Below are 22,886 nucleotides of genomic sequence, written 5' to 3' on the forward strand. Positions count from 1 at the left end.
GCTTCAGATTCAACTCAAATATATTTAAGATCTACCATACTAGCCTGGTATTTTTATCAACGCAGTATATTAGGAAATTGAACCTCAGAAAGGTTAAATGATTTGCCTGTGGTCTGTGATTCAAAGCTAGGCATACCTAGCTTTTTTTTTTTTTTTTTTTTTTACTACGTGTTTAATTATCTTTTATGACATACAGTTCTTTTTTTTTTACAACGTGTTTAATTATCTTTTATGACATCTTGTTACTTTCCTTGTGTATTTATTGTGACAGAGTCCTCATTGGAAAGTGCATAGCCTACAATAGCCCTAAGCATGAAGGTCCACCACATACATGCTAGCCTTTCAGAAGGAGAACATCTTTGCTGGTACATCACCTGCTTTTGTAGCATTTGTCTCTAATAGATGTTGGAATTCAATGAAATACTAATTAATTACGTTTTATCAAAGTACTTACGCTAACTGTAAGATAAGTTAAAGAAGTTGATGATTTATTAAATATCTCCAATTTAATGAAGACCTCTAAATAAAAGATAATAACCATCAACTTAAGTGAGTCGACAGAGGGATGAGTTGTCAATTGCAGCAAAAAAATTGAATTCCCTGCAGTGTTGACACTTCGCAGCTTTGGCATGGTTTTGAAAGTTCACATAAAGTGTCAAAGATGTACAGCTTGCTTTCAGAGTGGCTTAGTTGAGAATTAATTCTTAGAGGTAGAAGGATTGATCACACCACCAATAGATGGGATCCACAGTGGTCATGACTCATAAAGGTAACTTGCCATCAGAGAAAAGAATGCATAATTCTGAATGTTATGTTCTGTTACCTTTATTCATTCATTCAACAAGTATTTGTTGCATTCCTTCTAAGGAACTGGGCACCGAGGACATAATGTTGAACATTGTAGAAGAGACACTTTCCTCAGATAGGTTATATTCTTCTGGAAAGAAAAGTAAAAGGTGAAAAAGATCATCTTTTCATGACAGATGTTATTAATGAAATTAAACAGGCTGAACATGACAACTAATGGGACTATTAACTTAGATTCTGTGATCGGGGAAGGCCCCTGGAAATCAGGGAAATAGACAAGGATCCAACCATCCGACCCATTTAGGGTCTCACAGACTATAGTAAAGAGTTCGGATTTTACCAGTGAGATGCCAGGGGGAGCGAGTGTGAAGCAGAGGGTAACATGACTATTTTGTATCTCAAAAGTCACCCCCCAGTTTTCCTTCCATGAGGGAAATAGGGGACCAGGATAAAGATGGAAATAAGAAGTCACTTAGTGAGATTATTGTAGGTTACTGATGGTAGGAAGCATCCAGGAAAGAGACCAGAGTAGCCTGGGTTCAGGTGGTAGCAATGAGTTGGAGAGAAGGCAGTAGGTAGGACAGCAAGGAATTGCTTATAGATTGGATTGGGCATGCAGTGGGCATTAAAAATGACTATTAGCCTGGGTGGTAGTATTTATTTATTGAGATGGGAAAGACTAGAAGAGGAACAGTTTGGGGGAGAAATCAAAAGTTCTGCTTTGGCCATGTTAAGTTTGAGATGCCAGCTTGACATTCATGAAGCAAATATCAGGTAGACAGTTGCATAAATGGCTTTGGAGTTCACTGGTGAGTTGGGGCTGGAGATATATGTAAATTTGGTCGTTAGTATAGGATGGTGTTGACTCCATGGGGCTTTCTGAGATCACCTAGAGGCAGAATGCTCAAGGAGAAAACCCAGGTCTGGATCCTGGGACACACCAGTGGTTGAAGGAGATGCAAAGGAGACTGAGAAGAAGCATCTCCTGGGAAAAATAAGGGCGAGTCACTGATCCCCCTGCACCACCCCCCTCCTGTTGACTCTGCATATCCTGGAGCCACACATCTTCAGGACTGAGACCCAGGGTGTATGCCACTAGACCCGCTCTCTCCTCTTGTTCCAAAATATGAAACTTCTCTTTGCCCAGTGGTTGCGTGTGGTGTGGGGTACAGTTCATTCACTTAGCAAACGTTTCCTGAGCAGTCAGTCAGTGCTAAGTGTGACTATGAATGTGACATTGAACAAGAGCATTTTTTTTTTAATATATGAAATTTATTGTCAGATTGGTTTCTATACAACACCCAGTGCTCATCCCAACAGGTGCCCTCCTCAATGCCCATCACCCACCCTCCTCTCCCTCCCATCCCCCATCAGCCCTCAGTTTGTCCTCAGTTTTTTTTCCCCTGAAAATATTTTTATTTATTTATTTATTTATTTATTTATTTATTTATTTATTTATTTATTAAGTTTCTTTTTTTAGATATATGAAATTTATTGTCAAATTGGTTTCTTTCTTTCTTTCTTTCTTTCTTTCTTTCTTTCTTTCTTTTTCAATATATGAAATTTATTGTCAGATTGGTTTCCATACAACACCCAGTGCTTATCCCAACAGATGCCCTCCTCAATGCCTATCACCCACCCTCCCCTCCCTCTCACCCCCATCAACCCTCAGTTTGTTCTCAGTTTTTAAGAGTCTCTTATGCTTTGGCTCTCTCCCACTTTAACCTCTTTTTTTTTTTCCTTCCCCTCCCCCATGGGTTCCTGTTAAGTTTCTCAGGATCCACATAAGAGTGAAAACATATGGTATCTGTCTTTCTCTGTATGGCTTATTTCACTTAGCATCACACTCTCCAGTTCCATCCACGTTGCTACAAGGGGCCATATTTCATTCTTTCTCATTGCCATGTAGTACTCTATTGTGTATATAAACCACAATTTCTTTATCCGTTCATCAGTTGATGGACATTTAGGCGAACAAGAGCATTTTGACACAGTCCCTACCCTCAGACAGTGGACAACATGATAGGGCCACCAACGAGTAAGTGGACAGTTATAAGGAACAGAAAGGTTTGAGGTACGGCTGTTGCTAGTACAGACTGTGATTTGGGCAAGTTTAGTCGTTGTTCTGAGCCTAGATTTTTCTGTCTGAAAAATGGAACTGAGTTTGAGGGGCTCTTTAATAAACCCTGAAGATGCGAATGTATACATGTGAATAAAGACTCCTATATAGCCCATCATGGAGATGTTTAAAAGGATAGTGACTGGAAAAGCCTGGTCAACCTTTCTGGGTGGTAAGCTCACATTTGGTGCATCAGCCAATACCAAGTCTGCAAACCTTGTTCCCCTCCCTCGGGACTCTCCCCTTATCAGGTTCTCTCCAGCCCAGGTTTTCCTTCAGATTTCTGCTCTGTATCTCACCTCCACCACTCCCGTTCTCTCATCTGGGCCTTCTCTTTCTTCCACTTGTCCATTCTAAAGCAGAAGAAAGAATTTGTTGTAACAGGGAAGAATCTTTTGATGCTGAACCAGAAGGATTTTACCTCCCTGACAGGAATCTTTAATGTTTAAATTATCTGGGGCTGTTGAACAAAGGATTCTGGGAAATTCAAAGCTTTTTACAAAGAAACAGGGGGAAAAAGCCCACACATTGTTAAGTGTATAATGACTCAACTTGGTAATAAACTCTCAGTCACTCCCCTGAAGGCAGCCACACCTGTTCCTCAGAAGCCTCCAAACCTTTGGGGGTTGGGGGGGAGGCACTGATTGCTGCAGCTTCTCAGAAGAGTGCAAAAAGTGTCTCTTAAAAGAACAGCCATTTGTTCTCTGTCAAGATGCCTCTTAACTGCTGTAATTAGAGTGCTGGCAGGGGGAGGGGAAGAGGTGGAAATGAGGGAAAAAGAATATGAAATCCCTTACTCCCCCTGGCTCACTCTTCCTGCACCACAGGGCTTTGAACCCACTGAAATATTGTGACTGAAACATACACTGTTCTGTACAGAGAGAGAAAGCGGCTTGTGTGCCCCTGAGTTCGTGCCTTGATAGTATCCATGTGCTACAGTGGGGTGGTGCAGACTGTAGGTAATTATACAGAGCAGGGAGATCTGAATTCCACTATGTAACTCTGTGTCTTTCATTAAGTCACACTGATCCTTGAGGCTTTTAATTTTGTGATCTGTCAAATAGGGAGAGAAGTATGATGCCCTAGTTCCCATCTTAAAAGCTGGTGAGGACAAGCATGTGAGACCTTGTCACTTTCACACGTCCACAGTCCATGCTATCCCTTGATCATCCCTGCTAATGGCAGGAGATGTGAAGTAGTTGGAGTAGAATAATGCAGGATTCAAGAATATTTGTGGAGTTGTGTTCTCTTTTGAATTTTATTTGCAGCAATAGCAACAATAATTTCTTGATTATATTTTGCTGAAAAATCAGTCACCATCTTTCTAGCCCATGGCAGCAGGGGAGAAGGAGGAGGGGTGGTAGGGAGACAGTCTAATGTGGCTCCACAACAGATACTCCTTGAAGCAGCTGGCACATACCATGTGGATAACAGAATCGGTGCTATGGGGTAATGATTTTGATGTGAATATGTCTGGATATCCAGCTGACTTATATACACAGCTGAACTTTTGATTCCCAGCCCCCCGGAAACCTGCTCCTCTCTGTGTCTTTTCCATTGCAGTTCATTTAACTCCATCCTTTGCCTTGCTCAAGCTAAAAATCCTTGGGGGTCATCTTTGACGCAGATCTCTCTCTCTCTCTCTCTGTCTCAATGTTTGTTTATTTTTGAGAGAAAAAGCCAAGCAGGAGAAGGACAGAGAGAGGGAGACGTAGAATCTGAAGCAGGCTCCAGGCTCTGAGTTGTCAGCACAGAGCCCAATGTGGGGCTTGAACACACAAACTATGAGATTATGGCCTGAGCCAAAGTCGGATGCTTAACCAACTGAGCCACCCAGGCGCCCCTGACACAGATCTCTCTTATACTCCGCAAAGTGTCAGCAAGTCCTCTTAGTCCTGCCTTCACAGTATGCCCAGAACCCTGGTGTTTCTCAACATCCACACACCTACAACTCTGTCCAAGGAAACCATGATCTGTATATAACCTGTAGGGTCTCCCTGCTTCCACCCTTAGCCCTCATCTGCCTGTTGTCAACAGGGTGACAAGAGACATTCTATGAAAACTTAGGTCATTGACTTCTCTGCGGCAACCCCACCAATGGCTTCCAGATCATATCTAGTAAAAGTCAAATCATTAAGGGTCTCTAAAGCCCTACGTCCTCTAGCCCTCCACCTCCCTGCAGCCCGTTAACCACTCTGACCTCATCTCATTATTGTTCTGTTTATTCAGTCCACTTCAAGCCATATTGGCCCCTTTCTGTTTTTGGAACTGTCCTCCAGGATGTTCCCTACCTCACAGCTTTGCCCTGGCTATTGCCTCTCCTGGAATGCTCTCCCTTGGATACCTGCTTGGCTCACTCCCTCATGCCTCTGAAGTCATTTCTCAGGCCTGGGCTTCCCTGACCACTCTACCCCAAATCCCAGACCTCCTCCCCATATTTACTATTTGTCTTCCATGCCTTATCTTCCCCCTTAGCACTTAGAAGTTTATAACATACTTTATATTGCTTATTTATGTTGTTTATTGTGTGTCTCCTCCACTAGAATGTAAGTTCCACGAAGGCAAAGATTTCTGCTTTTATGGTTGCTGTAGTATCCCATATTCTAAAATAATGCCAACCACACGGCAGGCACTCATTCATATTTTGGAGGCAGAAAGAATATGTGTAGATGGTTGGATGGATGGATGGATGGATGGATGGATGGATGGGTAGATGGATGAAGGCCTTGATGTAATACGTTATATGTATTATGATACTTTCTCAGGAGTGTCAGTGATACTTCAAATAGGCACTTGAAAACACCTACTCTGTACTAGATACTATACTTTGCGTTTTCCCTCTATTATTTAATTTAATACTCACAATGCTTTGAGACAGGTATGGTATTTATTCCTATTTTACAAATGAATAAACTGAAGATTCAGATGTTAACTTGCCCCAGATCACACCCCGATGTAGGCAGGATTCAAATCCAGTTTGGTTCAGTTTCAGAGCTTTTAATTATTATGCTCCAATGGTCTGCACTATACCAACTTCAAGGTTAAAAAGCAAAGCAGAAAACATATCCCAGCTTCTTCATTATCCCCTTTGTGTTCATTGCCAGGCCTTCCCCCACCTCTACTCAAACAAATAAATGAAATTTCAATATAGAGAAGAGCAAGGAAAAAAGTAAAAAGACCACACATTCCCCAAGATCCTAAAAGAATATGCCTCTTTGATTTCTCATGACTGAAATGTCATGAAGATGTGGTATGCACTGGCTTTGGAATCCAGAGATCCAAGTGTCCAGATGAGCTATCACGTGCTGTAGGCCTTGGACTGGCAAGCCATCTGACCCATCTGTACCTCGGTCTCCTTGCATGTCAAAGGCAAGACTTGGAGAATTAATTTGTTGGGCATACCCCACCTGATATTCTGTTCTGTGAGACCCATGGCCTTTGTTTCATTGCTGTGGGTGTAGGGTGGAGGAGTAGGGGTGGGATGCCGCATTCTGTGTAAGGCAATGTATTTGCCTGAAAGAAGGACTTCTTCTCATTGGAGGAGCCCTCCCAAAGCTCCTGATCTCTGAGGAAGAGTGACATGGTATGAGACAGCACCTGAGTTAAGCATCCCTTACCCTTCTGGACGCACATCCATCCTGCTTATTGGAGTCAACATTGGATGGCATTTAGAGAATTGGGCACTGCTCTGGCCTTTATTTATTAGCAATGTAAGGCTCCTTAAATCCTTTCTGGAATAAGTCAAGGGATAAGGCATAAATAACTAAAATATAGCTGAACTGTGTGACCTTCAGTAAGGTGTTTACCTTCTCTGGGCTGTGTTTGCTTCTCTCAAAAATGGGAGAAAAACTTCCCCAGAGTCTTAAGAACAACCAAAAGCTGTTTTACCCTCCATCTTCTAGCCCTCGTTCCAATGAGACTGAAATTAAACCACAGCCAACACACAATTGCCTATCTGACTTCCCCCAATTTCTCTTAGTTTCAGAATATATAGGGTCGAAGAGGTTTTTCTTGGTGTCTAACCCAAATTCCTCCTCCTGAAGCAAACGTCTTGCAGAAGACTGGCCAAGTTCCTTTGGGAGCAGTGAAGCATTTTGAAAATGTGGTCTCTGAAGAGTAATAGGAATATGACCATGTGGCCATTAGTGTGCTTGGCAAAGTGTCTGCATATACTTCTCCGTGCTGGTGTGAGCATGCGTGTATTTGTGCCAGTGTGTGTGTGATGAAGTGTACAAGTGTGTACAGGAGTGTGGGTAAACAGATCTTTGAGTCACACAGGCCAGCCCATCCTGGAGGGCTTTGTCTTCCTTTTGGTTGCCATGACAGCAGCAAAAGGCCTCAGCATCAGTAAACAAAGCTCCCTGTGTGTACTGAATCAGGAGGAGGGGTCTGGAGCTAGAGGCTAAAACAGAAGCCAGAGTCCTCCAACAGAGTGTTTCTTGTCACAGCTTCTTGTCACCAGAATGTTTTCCTCACTAGGTAAACAGATATCTGTCCAGGTGCCCTGTGACTCTGAGGTGACCCAACACGGGCAGGAATTTCAGGCTGCAGCAAGGCTTCACTGAACCTCCCCAGAGTTAGTCCCCATGAGTTAGTCAGTCACCTCATGATAAATTCTAGCAATGTGAACGACCAGGCATCCTCCCAACACCCCATGGATCAAAACCAGCCACTTTAATGTATCAATATACAGATTAGCACTTTGTGAATTATCTGAGGCAGTGGCTCCTTTATAGATGTGTGACTTCATAACAGGGAAATCATTTTAATATTAACCTAAATATGATTTAAAAGACAACTCTGCTTTCTTCCTATACACCACCCACCAGTCACACATGACAAATATTTTAGGTGTTATACCTTGTCTGAGATTATCTATATAATCCTTCTACTTCAACTAATTGTGAATAATTTGTAAATAATTGGCTATATAGGAATCGTTGATTTTTACAAATTATGCCTCTCATATAAAGTGCTAGAAAACAAAAGCAGTCACAAATGCAAATTCACTGACTAGACTGAAAATAGTATTTAACCAAGCAGAACAAGGAGATCAGCTTTCTTCTTAGTTCCCATAACTGAAATTTAGAAACTCAAACCTTGCATACCTAGCTGACAAATAGAATAGAGGCTCATCCATGCTTAGCTTCAACTCACTTTCATCTAGGTGAGAGCTATCATAGGGGGGAACTGCAAGTTATTGTCTTGCACAAGGGGGGGGGTGGTAATAACTAAAAACTATGGATAGCAGAATTGGGTAGAAGTATCTCTAACGAAACAGATTTTGGATTTTTACTATTATATAGTCTCTTACAAGAACCCAGTCAGGACTACCAGAGTAACCAGATTTATTCCTGTTCTTGGTCACGAGCAGAGGGTTTTTTGTGACTTTCTAATGATTGACAGGGAAATTGAAGCAGAGAGGTTACTGCCCAGTTTATTAGCACAGAAGTTACCTAGAAACCTATCTCTGAGGATAGACCTGATAGTATTTCTGCTATATCACATGGGACTTATTTTTGTTCCCCCTGTTTGGGATTCTGGAGTCTAGATGCATCCTGTCTTAAGTTCTGTGACATCTGTGGGTGCTGCTGCCAGATGGAGCAAATGAAGAGGAGTAATTTACCCATCCTCTTACCTTAAGCCACAGGCCAATACAAAAAGGGCTGAGGGGTCATGAGCACTCTTTTATAAGCCATATTTCCTCCTTTTAAACTTCCTGTTGCTTGATTCAAAGGAATTAAATAAAATGAGATATTTGGAGGGTCACTCTTTGGCAGTGGTCATCTGGATGGCTAAGTAAGGTAGCAGCCATATACTTTATCTTTGCAAAAGTATCATCATCCAAATAATTCCAGGATCCTCTGTGAAAAGGAGAGAGAGAGTACTCAGGTCTTCAGGGAAGAGAGGAGATCAGTGGAGGGGCATGCTTCCCTTCCCTTGGGGCCAGCCACATATATATGCAATGAGAATGGTGGACACATTGGATCTAAGGTCAGAATAGATACCTATTTTTGGCAGGTAATGGAACTGAATCTTGTCTGTCCCTGTTCTCTCTAGAATGTAATATGCATAAATAAATGATGGCTATATTATGGACACAAGATCAAGCAGTACATCACTAGCTTGACTAATGCTATGAGTTTTATACTGGGTCTTTATTAACCCAACACAGAGCAATGGATTTTTGTGCTGTTCTCTCAATTAAAAAGATAGTCCTTTTAGAAAAAGCAAAACAAAACAAAACAACAAAAAAACTGTTTTTATGTCCTTATTTTCTTTGACCTTAAGCTGAAACTAAATCTCTTTTGTAGACTTTTAATGTTGAGTTCTAGATAGCATGGAAGACAGCTGAGGCATTGTGGAAACAGCCTAGCTTGAATTCCGACCCTGCCTTCTGCTAATTAGGTGATCTTGGGCAAGAACCTTTCTGAATCTCCCAGAGTTTTTACATATATAAATGAAATGGTTTACATGCAAGTGATTTGTAAATTAAAATTTTCACAAATGTGTTAATGTGAATATTAGCTGTTCTTTATATTTAACTTCCATAATCTGTGGAACCTACTGTAATGCCAAGCCTCGGATCCAGCTTCATAGGGCCTTGTTGGAATGTGATATGATGTAGGTTCTGCTTGGCCTTGTGAAGCCTGTAGACTAGTCAGAGAGATAAGCCAGGGCACAAGTATGACAGCAAAGGAGGGGTGAGAGATTTTATGAAAGACACTGGTGCCATACTCTCTGCTCTAGGCTCCCAGTGGAAAGAGAAAACAGAAAAGTCCCCTTGATAAACATAGTACAGAACCCTCCCCCTACCCAACCCTTCTTTGTCCACTGACACAGGGGCTGCTCAGGAAGTATCCCCACTGGTGCAGATTCTTTGCTTTACTGCTTTTAGCCAAGAGGCTTCTTTAAAAGACCAGGGCAGTTTTATTGGGCTCTGGACCCTTGAGCACTGCCAAGGGGCTAGGTGGAAGGGTGAGAGGACACAGGGACCTGCAGTGACAGTAGAGGAGAGCAGGAAAGCCGGCTGAAGAGACCCGGAGCCAGGAAACTGCCAAACATGCAAGGAGGCTAGACTGGGGTTTGTTGGTCTCCTTCACGGAAAATCAAGGTATGTGGTCATTATGGGGGCCAGGTAGAAGTGACACACTGTGTACTTCGTACACTAATTCTACGGAGATCTTCGTGGAGATGAACAAAGGAACAGTGGTGGCAGCATCCAGGAGTTACCTGGCAACTGCTGCTCTCTGGCTTGTTCACCTGCCTCCCTTTGAGTCAGTGCAGAGACGGAACGTTTCTTCATTTGAGCCTTTGGGAACCAGGGTAGAGCTATCAGTATGCTCTCCAAGTCAGCCTGGATATTTTTAATTAAAAAAAAAATCTATTGGACATATACCATGTGCCAGGCCTAGTCTAGTCTGGGAGGATACAGAGTTGAGTAAGACATGGAATATTTTCACAAGAGGCTCGCATAGAGGGAGAGGCAGTCACATGTACAGCTTACCACAGTGAAGCCTGTCTGTGAGATGAACTGTAAAGGCACAGAGGAAAGAAAGAATGGAGGCTGGAGACTGGGAAAGGGAGAGAGGGAGAGGAGAGGAAAGCTGAACAGAAGAAGTGACATTTCACACTGGCCTTGGAGAAGGATTTTGACAGAATTGGGCAGATAAGAAGAGAAACAGTGTGGACCAAGCCTTGATAGCCATACTGCATTCTCCAGAACAGGGAGACGGGTGCTGCCGCTGGAGCGTGGCCGTGGTGACTGCAGGCAGGTGGGCGGGTGGGAATGTTGGGAGGTGAGGTTTGGAGGAAAGGTTAGGATCAGGCTGTGAAAAACCGTGAAGGTCATGTTAAGTGTTTGTACTTCATTTAGCAGAGGGTGGAGGAGGCTGTGGAGGAGCAGGGGAAGAATAGAAAGAAAATGGAATGTATAGGATCTGAGGGTCATGGTTCCTCTTAGTGACTCTGTGTCCTTGGATGCTTGCTCTCTCACAGGGCCACTTAACTCTCCTTAGATTTAGTGCTCTGAGCTAGAAAATGGTGATGTTGGTAATAATGCTTATCCTCGATGCTAAAGGATTATTGTGTTCCTCTGCTCATAGCCTGCTTAAATCCTCCTTTTTTCAAGGTCTTCCTCAAAATATTACCTCCTTGTTAAACCTTCCCGGATCCCTAGAGTGTATTTGAAAAATCAAGACACATACATCTGAAACAATAAAGAAAACAGCATATAAATATGCCATTGGACTAGGGAGACATGTGTGCCGCATGAAGAGCTTGGGCTCTTAGAGCAGACAGGCTTAGGGTCCAATCCTGGATCTGCTTCTTACTTAAATTATCACAAGTTGTTTAACTTTTCTTTTCTTTTTTCTTTTCTTTTTTTCTTTTTTTTTTTTTTTTTTTTGAGAGAGCACGAGAGTGAGAGAGTGAGCAGGTGGGGGAGGGGCAGAGAGAGAGGGAGACATAGAATCTGAAGCAGGCTCCAAGCTCCAGCTGTCAGCACAGAGCCCGACGTGGGGCTCAAACCCGTGAACCATGAGATCATGACCTGAGCCAAAGTCAGATGCTCAACTGACTAAGCCACTCAGGCGCCCCGTTTAACTTTTAAATTGAGGACAAAAATACCTGTTCCACCTTCTTCTCAGAATGATTATAAAAAAATATTAGCAAAATGTATGAAGGTGCTCAGAAACTAGAAAGGGCCTCACAAATGCTACTCACTGTGATTATTGTTTTAGGTTTAGAAGTGATCAGATCTAATGTGTGTTTTAGAAAGAGTGAGTGAGATGGATAAAATGAAGAGAAGAGAAACAGGTGGTTGAGAGACCATGTAAGTGCTATTGCAATAATCCAGGCATAAAATGATGAGGTCCTGGACAAAGGCAGTTAGGACAAAGAGGAAAGGTTGATCCAAGTGCTGTTTTGAAGATAGAACCAACAGAACATGGCACACTAATTGGACAGGAAGGATAGAAAGAAAACAAAGAGCCAAAGGTAAAAACCTTGATAGATGGTGTTACCATGAACCAATCCAACCCCTTGTTTCTTTCTAATTGTTGACATCCAGGGAAGAAGGCAAGGAAAGGCGGTGCCCCACGGCTTGTATTCTGTTATTCTGACTCTCAATGGCCCTGGACTCTTCATTTTGACTGTCTCCCTCTCCATTCCCCCAAAACAGTGTTGATAGAACCATCTGAACCTGAAGACAAGCTCACAATTTCTCCTTTTAATATGCCTTATTCCCATGCCCCCAGCCTGACCATGACCATGATAAGGTGTCTGTGCCAAGGAATCCATCTATCTTGGTAGGAGAGGGTGAATGAGGTGCCTCCTCTTCCTCTGCCCTGGGGCTGTGACACATCCCTCAACCCCTGGCTGGTTTCTTCCTCCCTGGATATGAACAATGTTTTATTTTGGAAGAAAAATTACGCTCAGAGACTGAGTTTGACTTTTCCAGCAATTTATTTAACGAAAGTTCACTGCAGGAATTTGACAAGCCAGTAGTACACAGGATAATTTCTGTTAATAAACCAATAAAGAAATAACATACTCACCGGGGCGCCTGTGTGGCTTAGTCGGTTGAGCATCCAACTTCAGCTCAAGTCATGATCTCGTGGTTTGTGGGTTCAAGCCCTGCATCCGGCTCTGTGCTGACAGCTTAGAGCCCGGAGCCTGCTTCAGATTCTGTGTCTCCTCCTCTCTCTGCCCCTCCCATGCTCATGCTTTGTCTCTCTCTGTCTCTCAATAATAAATACACGCTAAGAAAAAAAATTTTTTTAGAGAAATAACATAATCGAAATCAATGATAGATCAATCACACTGTTGTTCCAGGCAAGAGGAGGTGAAAGAAATAAAGTGCAAATTTAGTTGAGGTGTACCTTTATACAAGTTGGTACTGGGGAGAGACAGCTTAGCCAAACTGGGAGCTGATGTCCAGGTACTACTGCAAAAGTAAAAGCCCCGTGTGGCTGGAGCATGTTGCTATGGAATGGGGCCTGGTGTTGATGGGCAAGATGATCTTCATGGGGCCTCTGCACGACTCATCACTGCCTGTAAGTGACACCTTTACAGATGTAAAGTTTTATTCAACTTACTACTGGAAGCCCTAGCCACAGAAGTCAGACAAGAACAAGAAATCAAAGTCATGGAAATTGGTAAGGAAGAAGTAAAACTTTCACTATTTGCAGATGACATGATGCTATATACAGAACACCCTCAAGACTCCCTCAAGAAACTACTAGAACTGATCAGTGAATTCATTAAAGTCCCAGGATACAAAACCAATATACCAATATCCATTGCATTTCTATACATTAATAATGAAATAACAGAAAGAGAAAGTAAGAGAACAATCCCATATACAATTGCACCGAAAATAATACCATACCTAGGAATAAACTTAACAAATGAGGTGAAAGACCTGGCCTCTGAAAACTATGAAACATTGATGCAAGAAGTTGAAGAGGACAAAAAGAAATAGACATTCCATGCTCACGGATTGGGAGAACAAATACTGTTAAAATGTCTATACTACCCAAAGTAATCTACAGATTTAATGAAATCCCTATCAAAATACCAACAGCATTTTTCACAGAGACAGAACAAACAATTCTAACATTTGTATGGAAACACCAGAAACTAATATGACACTGTATACTAGTTGGAATTAAAATAAACTTCAAAACAAAAGTGTCACTGTTACCAAGACTGGAGCTGATTGCCCAAGATCTTCAAGAAGCTATCTTAGATCAGCAAAGTATAGCCTTGCTCAGACCAAGCACTCTTGGGTCATCCTCACAAATTCTGCATTCATAGTCTAATGTGCCCTTGCCATAGTTGTTTCTTCATATGCTTTTATTGTTAAGCCCCCAGTGTGGCCCCTCAGCAGCTGAGCGGCTGAGTTCTGGTACGTGAGAACAGAGAAGATGATGACACCTGGAGACAGCTTACTTCATTCTTAAAGCAAAGCAACTTTCCTTCGAAATACAACTTTTTACAGTGGGTGCTGGGCTCCCTCATTGTCAGGCTGAAGCTCTCTAGTTGTGGGGAGCACCTTGGCTAAGGGCAACAGCTTCCAGGTAGTAGGGAGCATGCCTGAGCTGAGGCTGGAGAGGCACTACACTACTAAGGGCATTGTAGCCTGGAGGGGTGTTTGATGAGAAGGGCGTTGGTAGAGGTGTTTGCTAGAGAGGCCTATTAACAAATGAATATTTCTTTAACCCCATTTGCTCAGCCATTGAATTTGCTCATCTTCCTCTCTACCAGGAAGCCCTGTGTCTCTTTTCCCTTTCCACGCCACCCACCCTCTCCTCCCCCCCCCCCCCCCCGCCCCCGCCACCCAGGGGTTTAGGCTTTTCTTCATCTTGTGCCACAGAGTGGCTCTGGTCCCTTGCACCTGTCAGTGGACTGTGTCTTCTCCCTGACCCTGACCTTGGCTTTCCATCTATCTCATTATCTCCTCTCATATCCCTCACATCTTCCTACTCTCTTTCTTTTGGAGCCAGGTGCCCTTCCCGTGTCCTTCCCTTTCCTATTTAACCTCCACTAGCCATCTTCACACAGCACTCAGTCCTTCAAGGCATTGGTGTCAATGGTCTTCAGTGGCAGCCCTTATAGAGTGTCACAGGATGCAGGATGCCAGAGGAAGCACGGCACTATGGTTAGACTTTAGATCCCAGCAAGTTACTTCCCTTCTCTAATCCTTGGTTTCCCCATCAGTTAAGTAGGAATTTTAATAGTACTTATTACTTCACATGGTGACTGTAATGGATTAAATTAGAGTCCATGGGTATGAAAAACTTCATACAGGGCTGGCACATAATTGGTCCATATAGATTAATCACTGTTGTTATTAAAAGCATAAAGGGTAGGTGTGCCCCTCAGGAGGGTTAATGGCCTTATGTTGTAGCTGGGGAAACAGAACATAGCATTTTGAACCCTAGTTTGTCACCTGACTAAGAAAGTACCTTTTAAAATAGAGCAAGCAGAGGGTGTTAGTGATGACTGGGATGAAACTGATCTGGGAAAGCTTCTTGAGTGAGGCCGAAGAAAGTATGTTTCTGAACAGCATTTTAAGGAGGTGATAGTTGCAGCCTGGAACAAAGGAAAGGGGAAATGGGGCATAGAGAGTCACCTGCTCAAACACTCTCTTGCTCCTACTTGCTTCACCCTTCCTTTTAGTCACGGCACTACCCCAGTTCACTGCTTATGAATCTCATCCTTCTCATCCACAGGGAATTTGCCAAAGAGAGAGAGAGAGTGGAGAACCGGAGAGCTTTCATGAAATTGCGGCGGCAGCAGCAGATTGAGCGTGAGCTGAATGGGTACCGCGCCTGGATAGACAAAGCAGGTGAGGCCTGGCGGGCTGCACAGACATCAGTGTAGACGTCCCCCTGAGCACCCCCGGTGCCTCCATTCACAGAAGCAGCCTTGGCCAGAGCAGAGAGTAGCTCTGGATGCCTCACCGGCTTTGTGGGCTCCATGCTGGTCCCTCTTTCTTCCTCAGGACTAACTGTTCCTATTCTTCTACCGAACACCTTCACGAGGCTCACAGTTTAGCAAGGTGAACTGAGTGAAAGGTAACATAGCTAGCTCCTGGAGCTGGGTTGGGTGGGTGACATTGTACACTACTGCTGATAATTATAATGACCACCAGCAGCAGCAACAACAGTCCATTCATTCCACAAATATTTGAGCACTTGTTTTGTGCCAGCCGCTGTCCTAGGTACTCGAGATACAGCAATGAACCAAACAGACCACCAGCTCACCAAAGCCCCTTTCATGTGAAGCCCATTCCCCTCTATTGGAGAAGGCAGGGATAAACAAAATAATAAATGAATAACTTGTAAGAAGATGACAAGTACCATGGAAAACAGATCAAGGTAGGGTTATGAGGTGTAGGGTAGGTTGTGTTTTGAAATAGGGAGATCAGGGAGACCCTTTTGGGGAGAGACTTGGAGTTGAGGTGGTAAGTCATGGGAAGGTCTGAGGGGGATATCTCAGTGCTAAGACTCTAGTGTGGAAGCAAGCCAGGAATGTTCCAGGAATAGAAGGAAGAATGAGTAAAGGGAGAGGGGCAGGAAGACAGGGTGGAGCCAGTGATGAGAGGAGTGGGCAGAACTTATGGGCCATTGTAAGGGTTCGGGGCTGTGCTGTTAGTGATGCAAGAACCATTGGAGGGTTTGGAGCTGAGGTGGGACATGGTCTGATTGAAGATTTTGAGGGGTCCCTTTGGCTGCTGCATTGAGAGTACACTGTAGGAGGGCAAGGTCAGAAGCAGGGGACCGATGGCGAGGCCACTGCGGTGAGCCGGGTAATACCTGATGGTGAGAACTGGTGATTCCTATTTCCTGAGCTATGAGGCTCCGCCTTGAGGATAGGTCCAAACCTATCATGATTTTGTTAACCCACAGAACCACCAGCTTCAAGTTTGACTGTGGCTCAGCTGCTCATGAAGGGGTATCGATCACCCCATATCTGTCAGTAAAATGGATGCATTTGCTTTCCTTATTATTTTAAAGATTACATTGCATTGGTGTTATATATCTTTATTTTCATCCTGAGCAAAGAGGAATTTATTTTAATAAAAAGATACACATGACAGCATTTTTTCCCCTCTATTCTTGGTAGAAAGCATAGCACAGATGTGAGATCTCTCCAGAAAAATTTGGAATATGATTTGATGCTTAGCTGCCTGAGACTTATTCTTCCATAGCAGCTTAGGAATGACACCATGGCACTCCTCTTCTACCCACCAAGACAAAAAAGCTGTCTCAGCTCTGGAGTCAACTTTTGATCATCTGTCAGGGATGAGAGAGTACGTATGATTAAAAGTGCCATTTCAAAGCCAGACAATAAGCACCTCCCATTTAGGACCACCTGCATTTCTTCGCTGCTTCTAGAAGCATGTACCCTACCCACTGACTATACTTTCAATTTGCCCTTTCTCCTCCGAGGTTCTCGGGTAGGGGTGAATGTGAACCTCTCCTCCTTTCCAGAATGTTAACTCAGCCTTACTGAGCAGATTTGTCTCCAGGTCTGGCAGGCAGCTTGAAGTTCCCCACTGTCCTTGGCTTCCTGGGTGGAAGAGCCATCTGACAGACCACCCCAGGGAGCAGTCTGGCAGCAGAACTGGAAAAGAACGTTGCCCGCCCTGTCCATGACCCGACTCGTGGTCAGGCAGCACAGGACGCTGTTCTTTGTGGCTCTGCTTTTCAGATACATGCAGAATTCCAAGGCTCCACTTTCTTCCAGTTGGCAAAGCCAGCTCTCTCCTTCTAAGAAAAAAGACGCACTGCAACGTCAGATTGGGCTTCCTGGCCCTTCCCTTTGCAAATGGGGTGTGAGTGAATCAGAGACATATGGGTTACATTTCCCTGGAAAGAGACTCTCAAGTTCGAGAGAGAACTTGGCAAAAGGCTATGGGGGAAGGTGGGGGCAGCTTCCGCACATCCAGAGCCCTCAAGCACTTCCCAGAGATACTCAGCAGCACCATGTGCCCTCCTTCTGCCTTGGGAGTCCTCAGATTAGCCCACCCAGCACCCAGGCACAGTACAGAGCAGATGTGCCTCCCTGGCTGAGGTCATTCATGTTGCTATGAGGTATTTTAACGAGTACCTAATCTTTAAATGATGTCCTCTGAACAACGTGTGCTGTAAATGACTTTAAAACCTCTATGTCTGCATAAAGGAGCATCTCACCAATAACATTTAACCTGTTAACTTAAAGTTTTGCCAGAGGCTGTACTAAAAAGGAAAGCTAAACATTTATGCCTTGGTATAATAGCTATCCTGAGTGGTACCCTCCGAGCTTCAAAATGTTCCCCTCCCTGGGAAATACATTATATGCTCTCAGTTTTATATGCAGGTGGAATTATGGTAATGACTTTACCCTCTTCTGCTTGTCCTTTTACTTGTTACAATTGCTTAAATGAAACCATCATTTAATAGAGCCTGCTGCAAGCTTTTCCCCAGCAGCTGGGATCTTAAGGACTGATGGCTTCCAGCTTCCAGCTTCCTACCTATGGCTGAGGTTGGGGTGAGGATTAAACTCATCCACATCACTCCCAATGGAGACACAGAATCCTGTCAGATATGGGACAGAAGGGCTAGTTTGTAAGTTTGGAGGAATGCTAGTGAGGTTTATCCTAACAAGTCTTACTAGAAAATAGCCCACTAGTGATGATACCTCCCTGGAATACAGGACTGTTCCTGGGGAGGTCAAGAGGAAAATCCAAGGAACCGCTTGATTCTTTTCCAAATACTGACAACCAGACACCGCATTCCAACACTGGCCAGTCCTGCAGTTCTCCAATTGGGTATCCAAAAATTCAATTCAATTCTGACACTAAACACCACCAGAAGTTAGTGCAGATCCCACAGATTAGGGACTCAGTCCCACAAGCCTGCCATCATTTCACACACCAGCCACAAGTGGAGTCCCGAAGTGACTTGCATTTTTACCCACTCAGTTGCCAATTTAGAGGGTTCCAGGTTGATCATTCCTTGAATGATTTCCAGAACTCAGGAAAGCTATACTTCCTATCACCAGTTTATTACAAAGGATCCAACTCAGGAATAACCAAATGGAAGAGATTCCTCGGGTAAGGTGGAGGGTAGAGGGGGACACAGACCCTCCATGCCCCTTTCAGGCACGTTACTCTCCCAGCACCTTGACATATTCACGAACTCCGAAGCTCCTTGAGCCCCCTCATGGAGGGTTTGTTGTTGTTGTTGTTGTTGTTGTTGTTGTTGTTGTTGTTGTTGTTTTTCCTGAAGATTCCATTATGTAGACATACTTGATTAAATCATTGGGCATTGGTGATTGTGCATTCTCCAGCCTCTCTCCCATCATGGGAACCGGGAGGGGGAATGAGGCTGAAAGTTATAACCTAATCATATGGTTGGTTTTTCTGGTAACCAATGCAGATCCTTAAGTAATGTAGGCGTCTTCGACACTGAGTTGTCTAGTTAGCATACAAAAGACAGTAAATTCCAAGGGTTTTTGGAGCTCTGTGCCAGGAAGGTGGACAAAAACCAGATATTTACTTTTCGTTCTATCAGAGGGCCAAATTCACGGCAGACCTGAGCCTCTTTTGCCCAAGCAAGGCAGACTGTAGTGTGGGGGTAAGAGGAAGCAAGCCCACAAGATGCCATTAGCATCTTCCGCTGCTCCTCCTCAAAGAAGTAGACTGGCTGGAGCTCAAAACATGGTTTTATCGCCTGAACGAGGCAGTAGATGTTGCCCTGGTATGCCTTATATGTGCTGCCGACAAGAAAAACCAAGGAAGCGCCTACTGCTAGAAAAAGTTTAAAGAACCTGGATAGAAGGAAAAAAATAGAAATGGAAAATTTTCATTGCTATCAGTTTAGGAGATTTTGGTTAGAAAGAGGTAAGTTCTTTCTCTCAACAAATATTACCCGACACAGGGCTGAATTTTAACAGTCAACCTCCAAGTGCCCCCTTACTACAAGAACTTCCTTTCTGTTCTCATCTGCACTTGGGAGCCTCCTCTGTGACCCTTGATGTCTTTCTGAAGCTGGTGCTTGCATGGAGCTATGAACTCTTTGCTCTCTCTCTGTTGCCCTGGGGCCACAGCTGTCCCTAGAGGATTTTTCATCTTGTGAAATAATTTGACATTTACAGATAATTTACTAAACCATTTATTTCCATATAGAGGAAGTCATGCTTGCTGAAGAAAATAAAAACGCTGGAACATCAGCCTTAGAAGGTAAGGAAGTGCTCCAACGCTTTACTGCATTTGCGCCCTCTTACGCTGTGGCAATCTCTTGATCAAAAGAGAAAGAAATAAAAAGAGTGGTGCTCTGGGATTTGAAATGAAAGTCTCTCTGTCATAAAATCCCTCATGCTTTAAAATGAAGGGAATTGAGTCATGGATTTAAATGCTTTTTGAAGTGATGAAAATGAACTCCAATAGCTGCTTTGTTCTAGGGCGTGTGATTGCTACTGTGCAATGAAAAGACCATCATACAACCAGTGGCATGGAAAGGGATCTTCTTTGAAAATTTGCAGGGATCATCTTGGGACCACTTTCATTAGCAGGAAGTGGCATTATTTTGTTTTTTATTTTTTTAACATTTATTTATTATTGAGAGACAGACAGAGATAGAGCATGAGCTAGGGAGGGGCAGAGGGAGAGGGAGATACAGAATCTGAAGCAGGCTCCAGGCTTTGAGCTGTCAGCACAGAGCCCAAAGCAGGGCTTGAACTCATGAACTGTGAGATCATGACCTGAGCCGAAGTCAGACGCTTAACCAACTGAGCCACCCAGGCGCCCCAGGAAGTGGTATTGTTTATGAAGAACCAGAACAAATAGATATGGAGTGCCTGTTTACGACTGCGTGTAGATAGGGTCTGGCAAGGACTCTGGAGCACATGTGTTTCAAGGTGCTGCTGAGCACACGAGTCATGTTTCTATAGACATTCGTGATTTCTGTAACCATGGCTCAGCTGTTTCAAGGCAGTCGCCTGTGTCAAGAGGCCTCTGGCACACAGTCCTCAGCTTTGACCTGAATGATCTGATTGTTCTTGTGTTCTTTCACTGGACTTCCCCTTCCCTGGTACAGTGCTTCGAAGGGCAACCATCAAAAGGAGCCGGACAGAGGCCATGACTCGAGACTCCAGCGATGAGCACTGTGTTGATATCTCCTCTGTGGGTGAGTGGAACCAGTTAGATCTTCTTTTATTGGTCTGAATCTTATATGTAAAGAAAGATCATGTCTTTTGAGAAGCGCCACAAAGAGGAACAGAATCCAAAGAATCCAGAAAAAGAGAAAGTCTTGGAAATCTAATAGATGACAGTGAGTTGCAGAGAAAAATGGACCATGGGGTTGAGGGCTAAGAATCCAACCAGATTCTTCAAGTGTGTCAGATGTATCCCTTTTACATATATATATACTTTCTGTCCTAAATGTGATAATGAGGACCCACTTTGGGATATTGTTCAAAAGATCCTGAGGACCTGATGCTTCTAGTGACCCCCATTTGAGACCCTGGAATCATTTGCTTAGCCACAGTGGCACCTACCTACTTCCATGTGATGTTTAAACAGATTGTTACTGACAACCCTTAAAAACCCTCTTCTATCCCAGGTTCCCAGACATTCTGGTCAATGCAGATTTTACCTCCCCAGAAAAAGGGAAGGGTCTCACTTCAACCTTTTTAAAAATATATATATACTATCAAATTGGCTTCCATACAACACCCAGTGCTCATCCCAACAAGTGTCCTCCTCATCGCCCATCACCCACTTTCCCCTCTCCCTCACCTCCCCCATCAACCCTCAGTTTGTTTTCTGTATTTAAGAGTCTCTAATGGTTTGCCTCCCTCCCTATCTGTTAGTAACTTTTTCTCCCCTTCCCTTCCCCCTGGTCTTCTGTTAAGTTGCTCAAGATCCACATATGAGTGAAAACATATAGTATCTGTCTTTATCTGACTGACTTGTTTCACTTAGCATGATACCCTCCAGTTCCATCCACGTTGCTGCAAATGGCAGGATTTCATTCTTTCTCATTGCCAAGTAACATTCCATTACACACACACACACACACACACACACATACATACACACACACCCCACATCTTTATCCATTCGTCAGTTGATGGACATTTAGGCTCTTTCTATAATTTGGCTATCGTTGAAAGCATCGCTGTAAATATTGGGGTATGTATGCCTCTATGCTTCAGCATTTCTGTATTCCTTGGGTAAATTCCTAGCAGTGCTATTGCTGGGTCATAGGGTAAAAGCAGAAGAGTTGTACATAGCTCATTGCTGCTTTAGGCTGCCAGTGGTAGAAATACCACAAATGCAGCCAATTGACTCCAATGCCTGAAGCATATTTAAAAGGAAAGGCCAGAAAGAAGCTTAATCTATGAAAAACATAAACATCATCCTGTTAGGATTCAGAACACTGGATGTATGTTTCATGTCATGCCCAGGGAATCTTTTGGTTTCCTAAAACTTAGAGTGTCCAGTGAGGATAACCAGGGATCTCTGCTATGGAAACACTTAGCCCATATCAAGGGGATTCCTTGGGCCTGCAACATGGTGGTCACTGAGCCAACTGAAGCTGTCCGTCTCCCCCTTTGAAGGCCCCCTTGCCATGGAGGGTGATCTGTTGTGCAGCCTCATTCTTCTTCTGTACTTGTCTCCCCTTAGGCACACCTCTTGCCCGAGCCAGCATCAAAAGTGCAAAGGTGGATGGGGCCTCCTATTTCCGGCACAAAGAAAGGCTTCTGCGCATCTCTATCCGCCACATGGTCAAATCCCAGGTGTTTTACTGGATTGTGTTGAGCCTTGTGGCTCTCAACACTGCCTGTGTGGCCATCGTCCATCACAACCAGCCCCAGTGGCTCACCCATCTCCTCTGTAAGTGAATAGTGACTACTGGCTGTCACAGGTGCTGCCGAATTGGAATGTGAATGTAAGAGAGCAGGCATCCTACTGGACCTGGCAGTGTTCTGTGAGGGAGGCTAGAGTTGTCCTCAAGGGGTTGGGATATCACATGACCATTCCCCTTGTCATTCATCATTGAACCACTAACTTATTGAGAAGTCAATAAGATAGTGTTAGCCTTGGGTACTTTAAAGCCTTCACTTAGGCTCAATGGTGTAGGCTCAGTGGTGTAGAGAGTTTGGTCACCTAAGTCCTGGGGAGAAAGTTCTTAGGGCAATGGTTACTTCCAGTAGACCAATAAGGGAACTTATAGGTCAGCTCTGAGCAAGGCTGCCACTGGGTGTCAATGAAGATCCAGGATGCTGTCACAGCTGGGTGTGTATAGGTCGAATCTGGCTGTTGCATCAAAGCCATGGTAAAGCTCTTTCTTTCTCTCCTGAGAGCTGTATACCATTTAAAGGATAGTGACAAATCCACCTGTTGAAAAAGAGCAAAGCTAATATGCGGAGTGTGCTTGGGACTCCCAGATCAGAGTGTACGCAG

General features: G+C 43.8%; 1 protein-coding gene across 5 annotated transcripts in view; it reads left to right on the top strand.

Moving 5' to 3' along the window:
• Positions 1-22,886, top strand: part of CACNA1E (calcium voltage-gated channel subunit alpha1 E) — a 660,165-nt gene that overhangs the window by 550,317 nt on the left and 86,962 nt on the right. For all 5 annotated transcript variants that reach the window (XM_086694634.1, XM_086694632.1, XM_086694633.1 and 2 more), the window contains 4 exons: positions 15,163-15,278; positions 19,605-19,658; positions 20,515-20,604; positions 22,107-22,316. In XM_086694634.1, coding sequence (XP_086550760.1) covers positions 15,163-15,278; positions 19,605-19,658; positions 20,515-20,604; positions 22,107-22,316 — 470 coding nt within the window. The remainder of the gene's footprint in view (positions 1-15,162; positions 15,279-19,604; positions 19,659-20,514; positions 20,605-22,106; positions 22,317-22,886) is intronic.

Source organism: Puma concolor, chromosome E4 (genome assembly GCF_028749965.1).
Source record: "Puma concolor isolate L17-30 chromosome E4, mPumCon1.1.hap2, whole genome shotgun sequence".
Classification (NCBI taxonomy): Eukaryota; Metazoa; Chordata; class Mammalia; order Carnivora; family Felidae; genus Puma; species Puma concolor.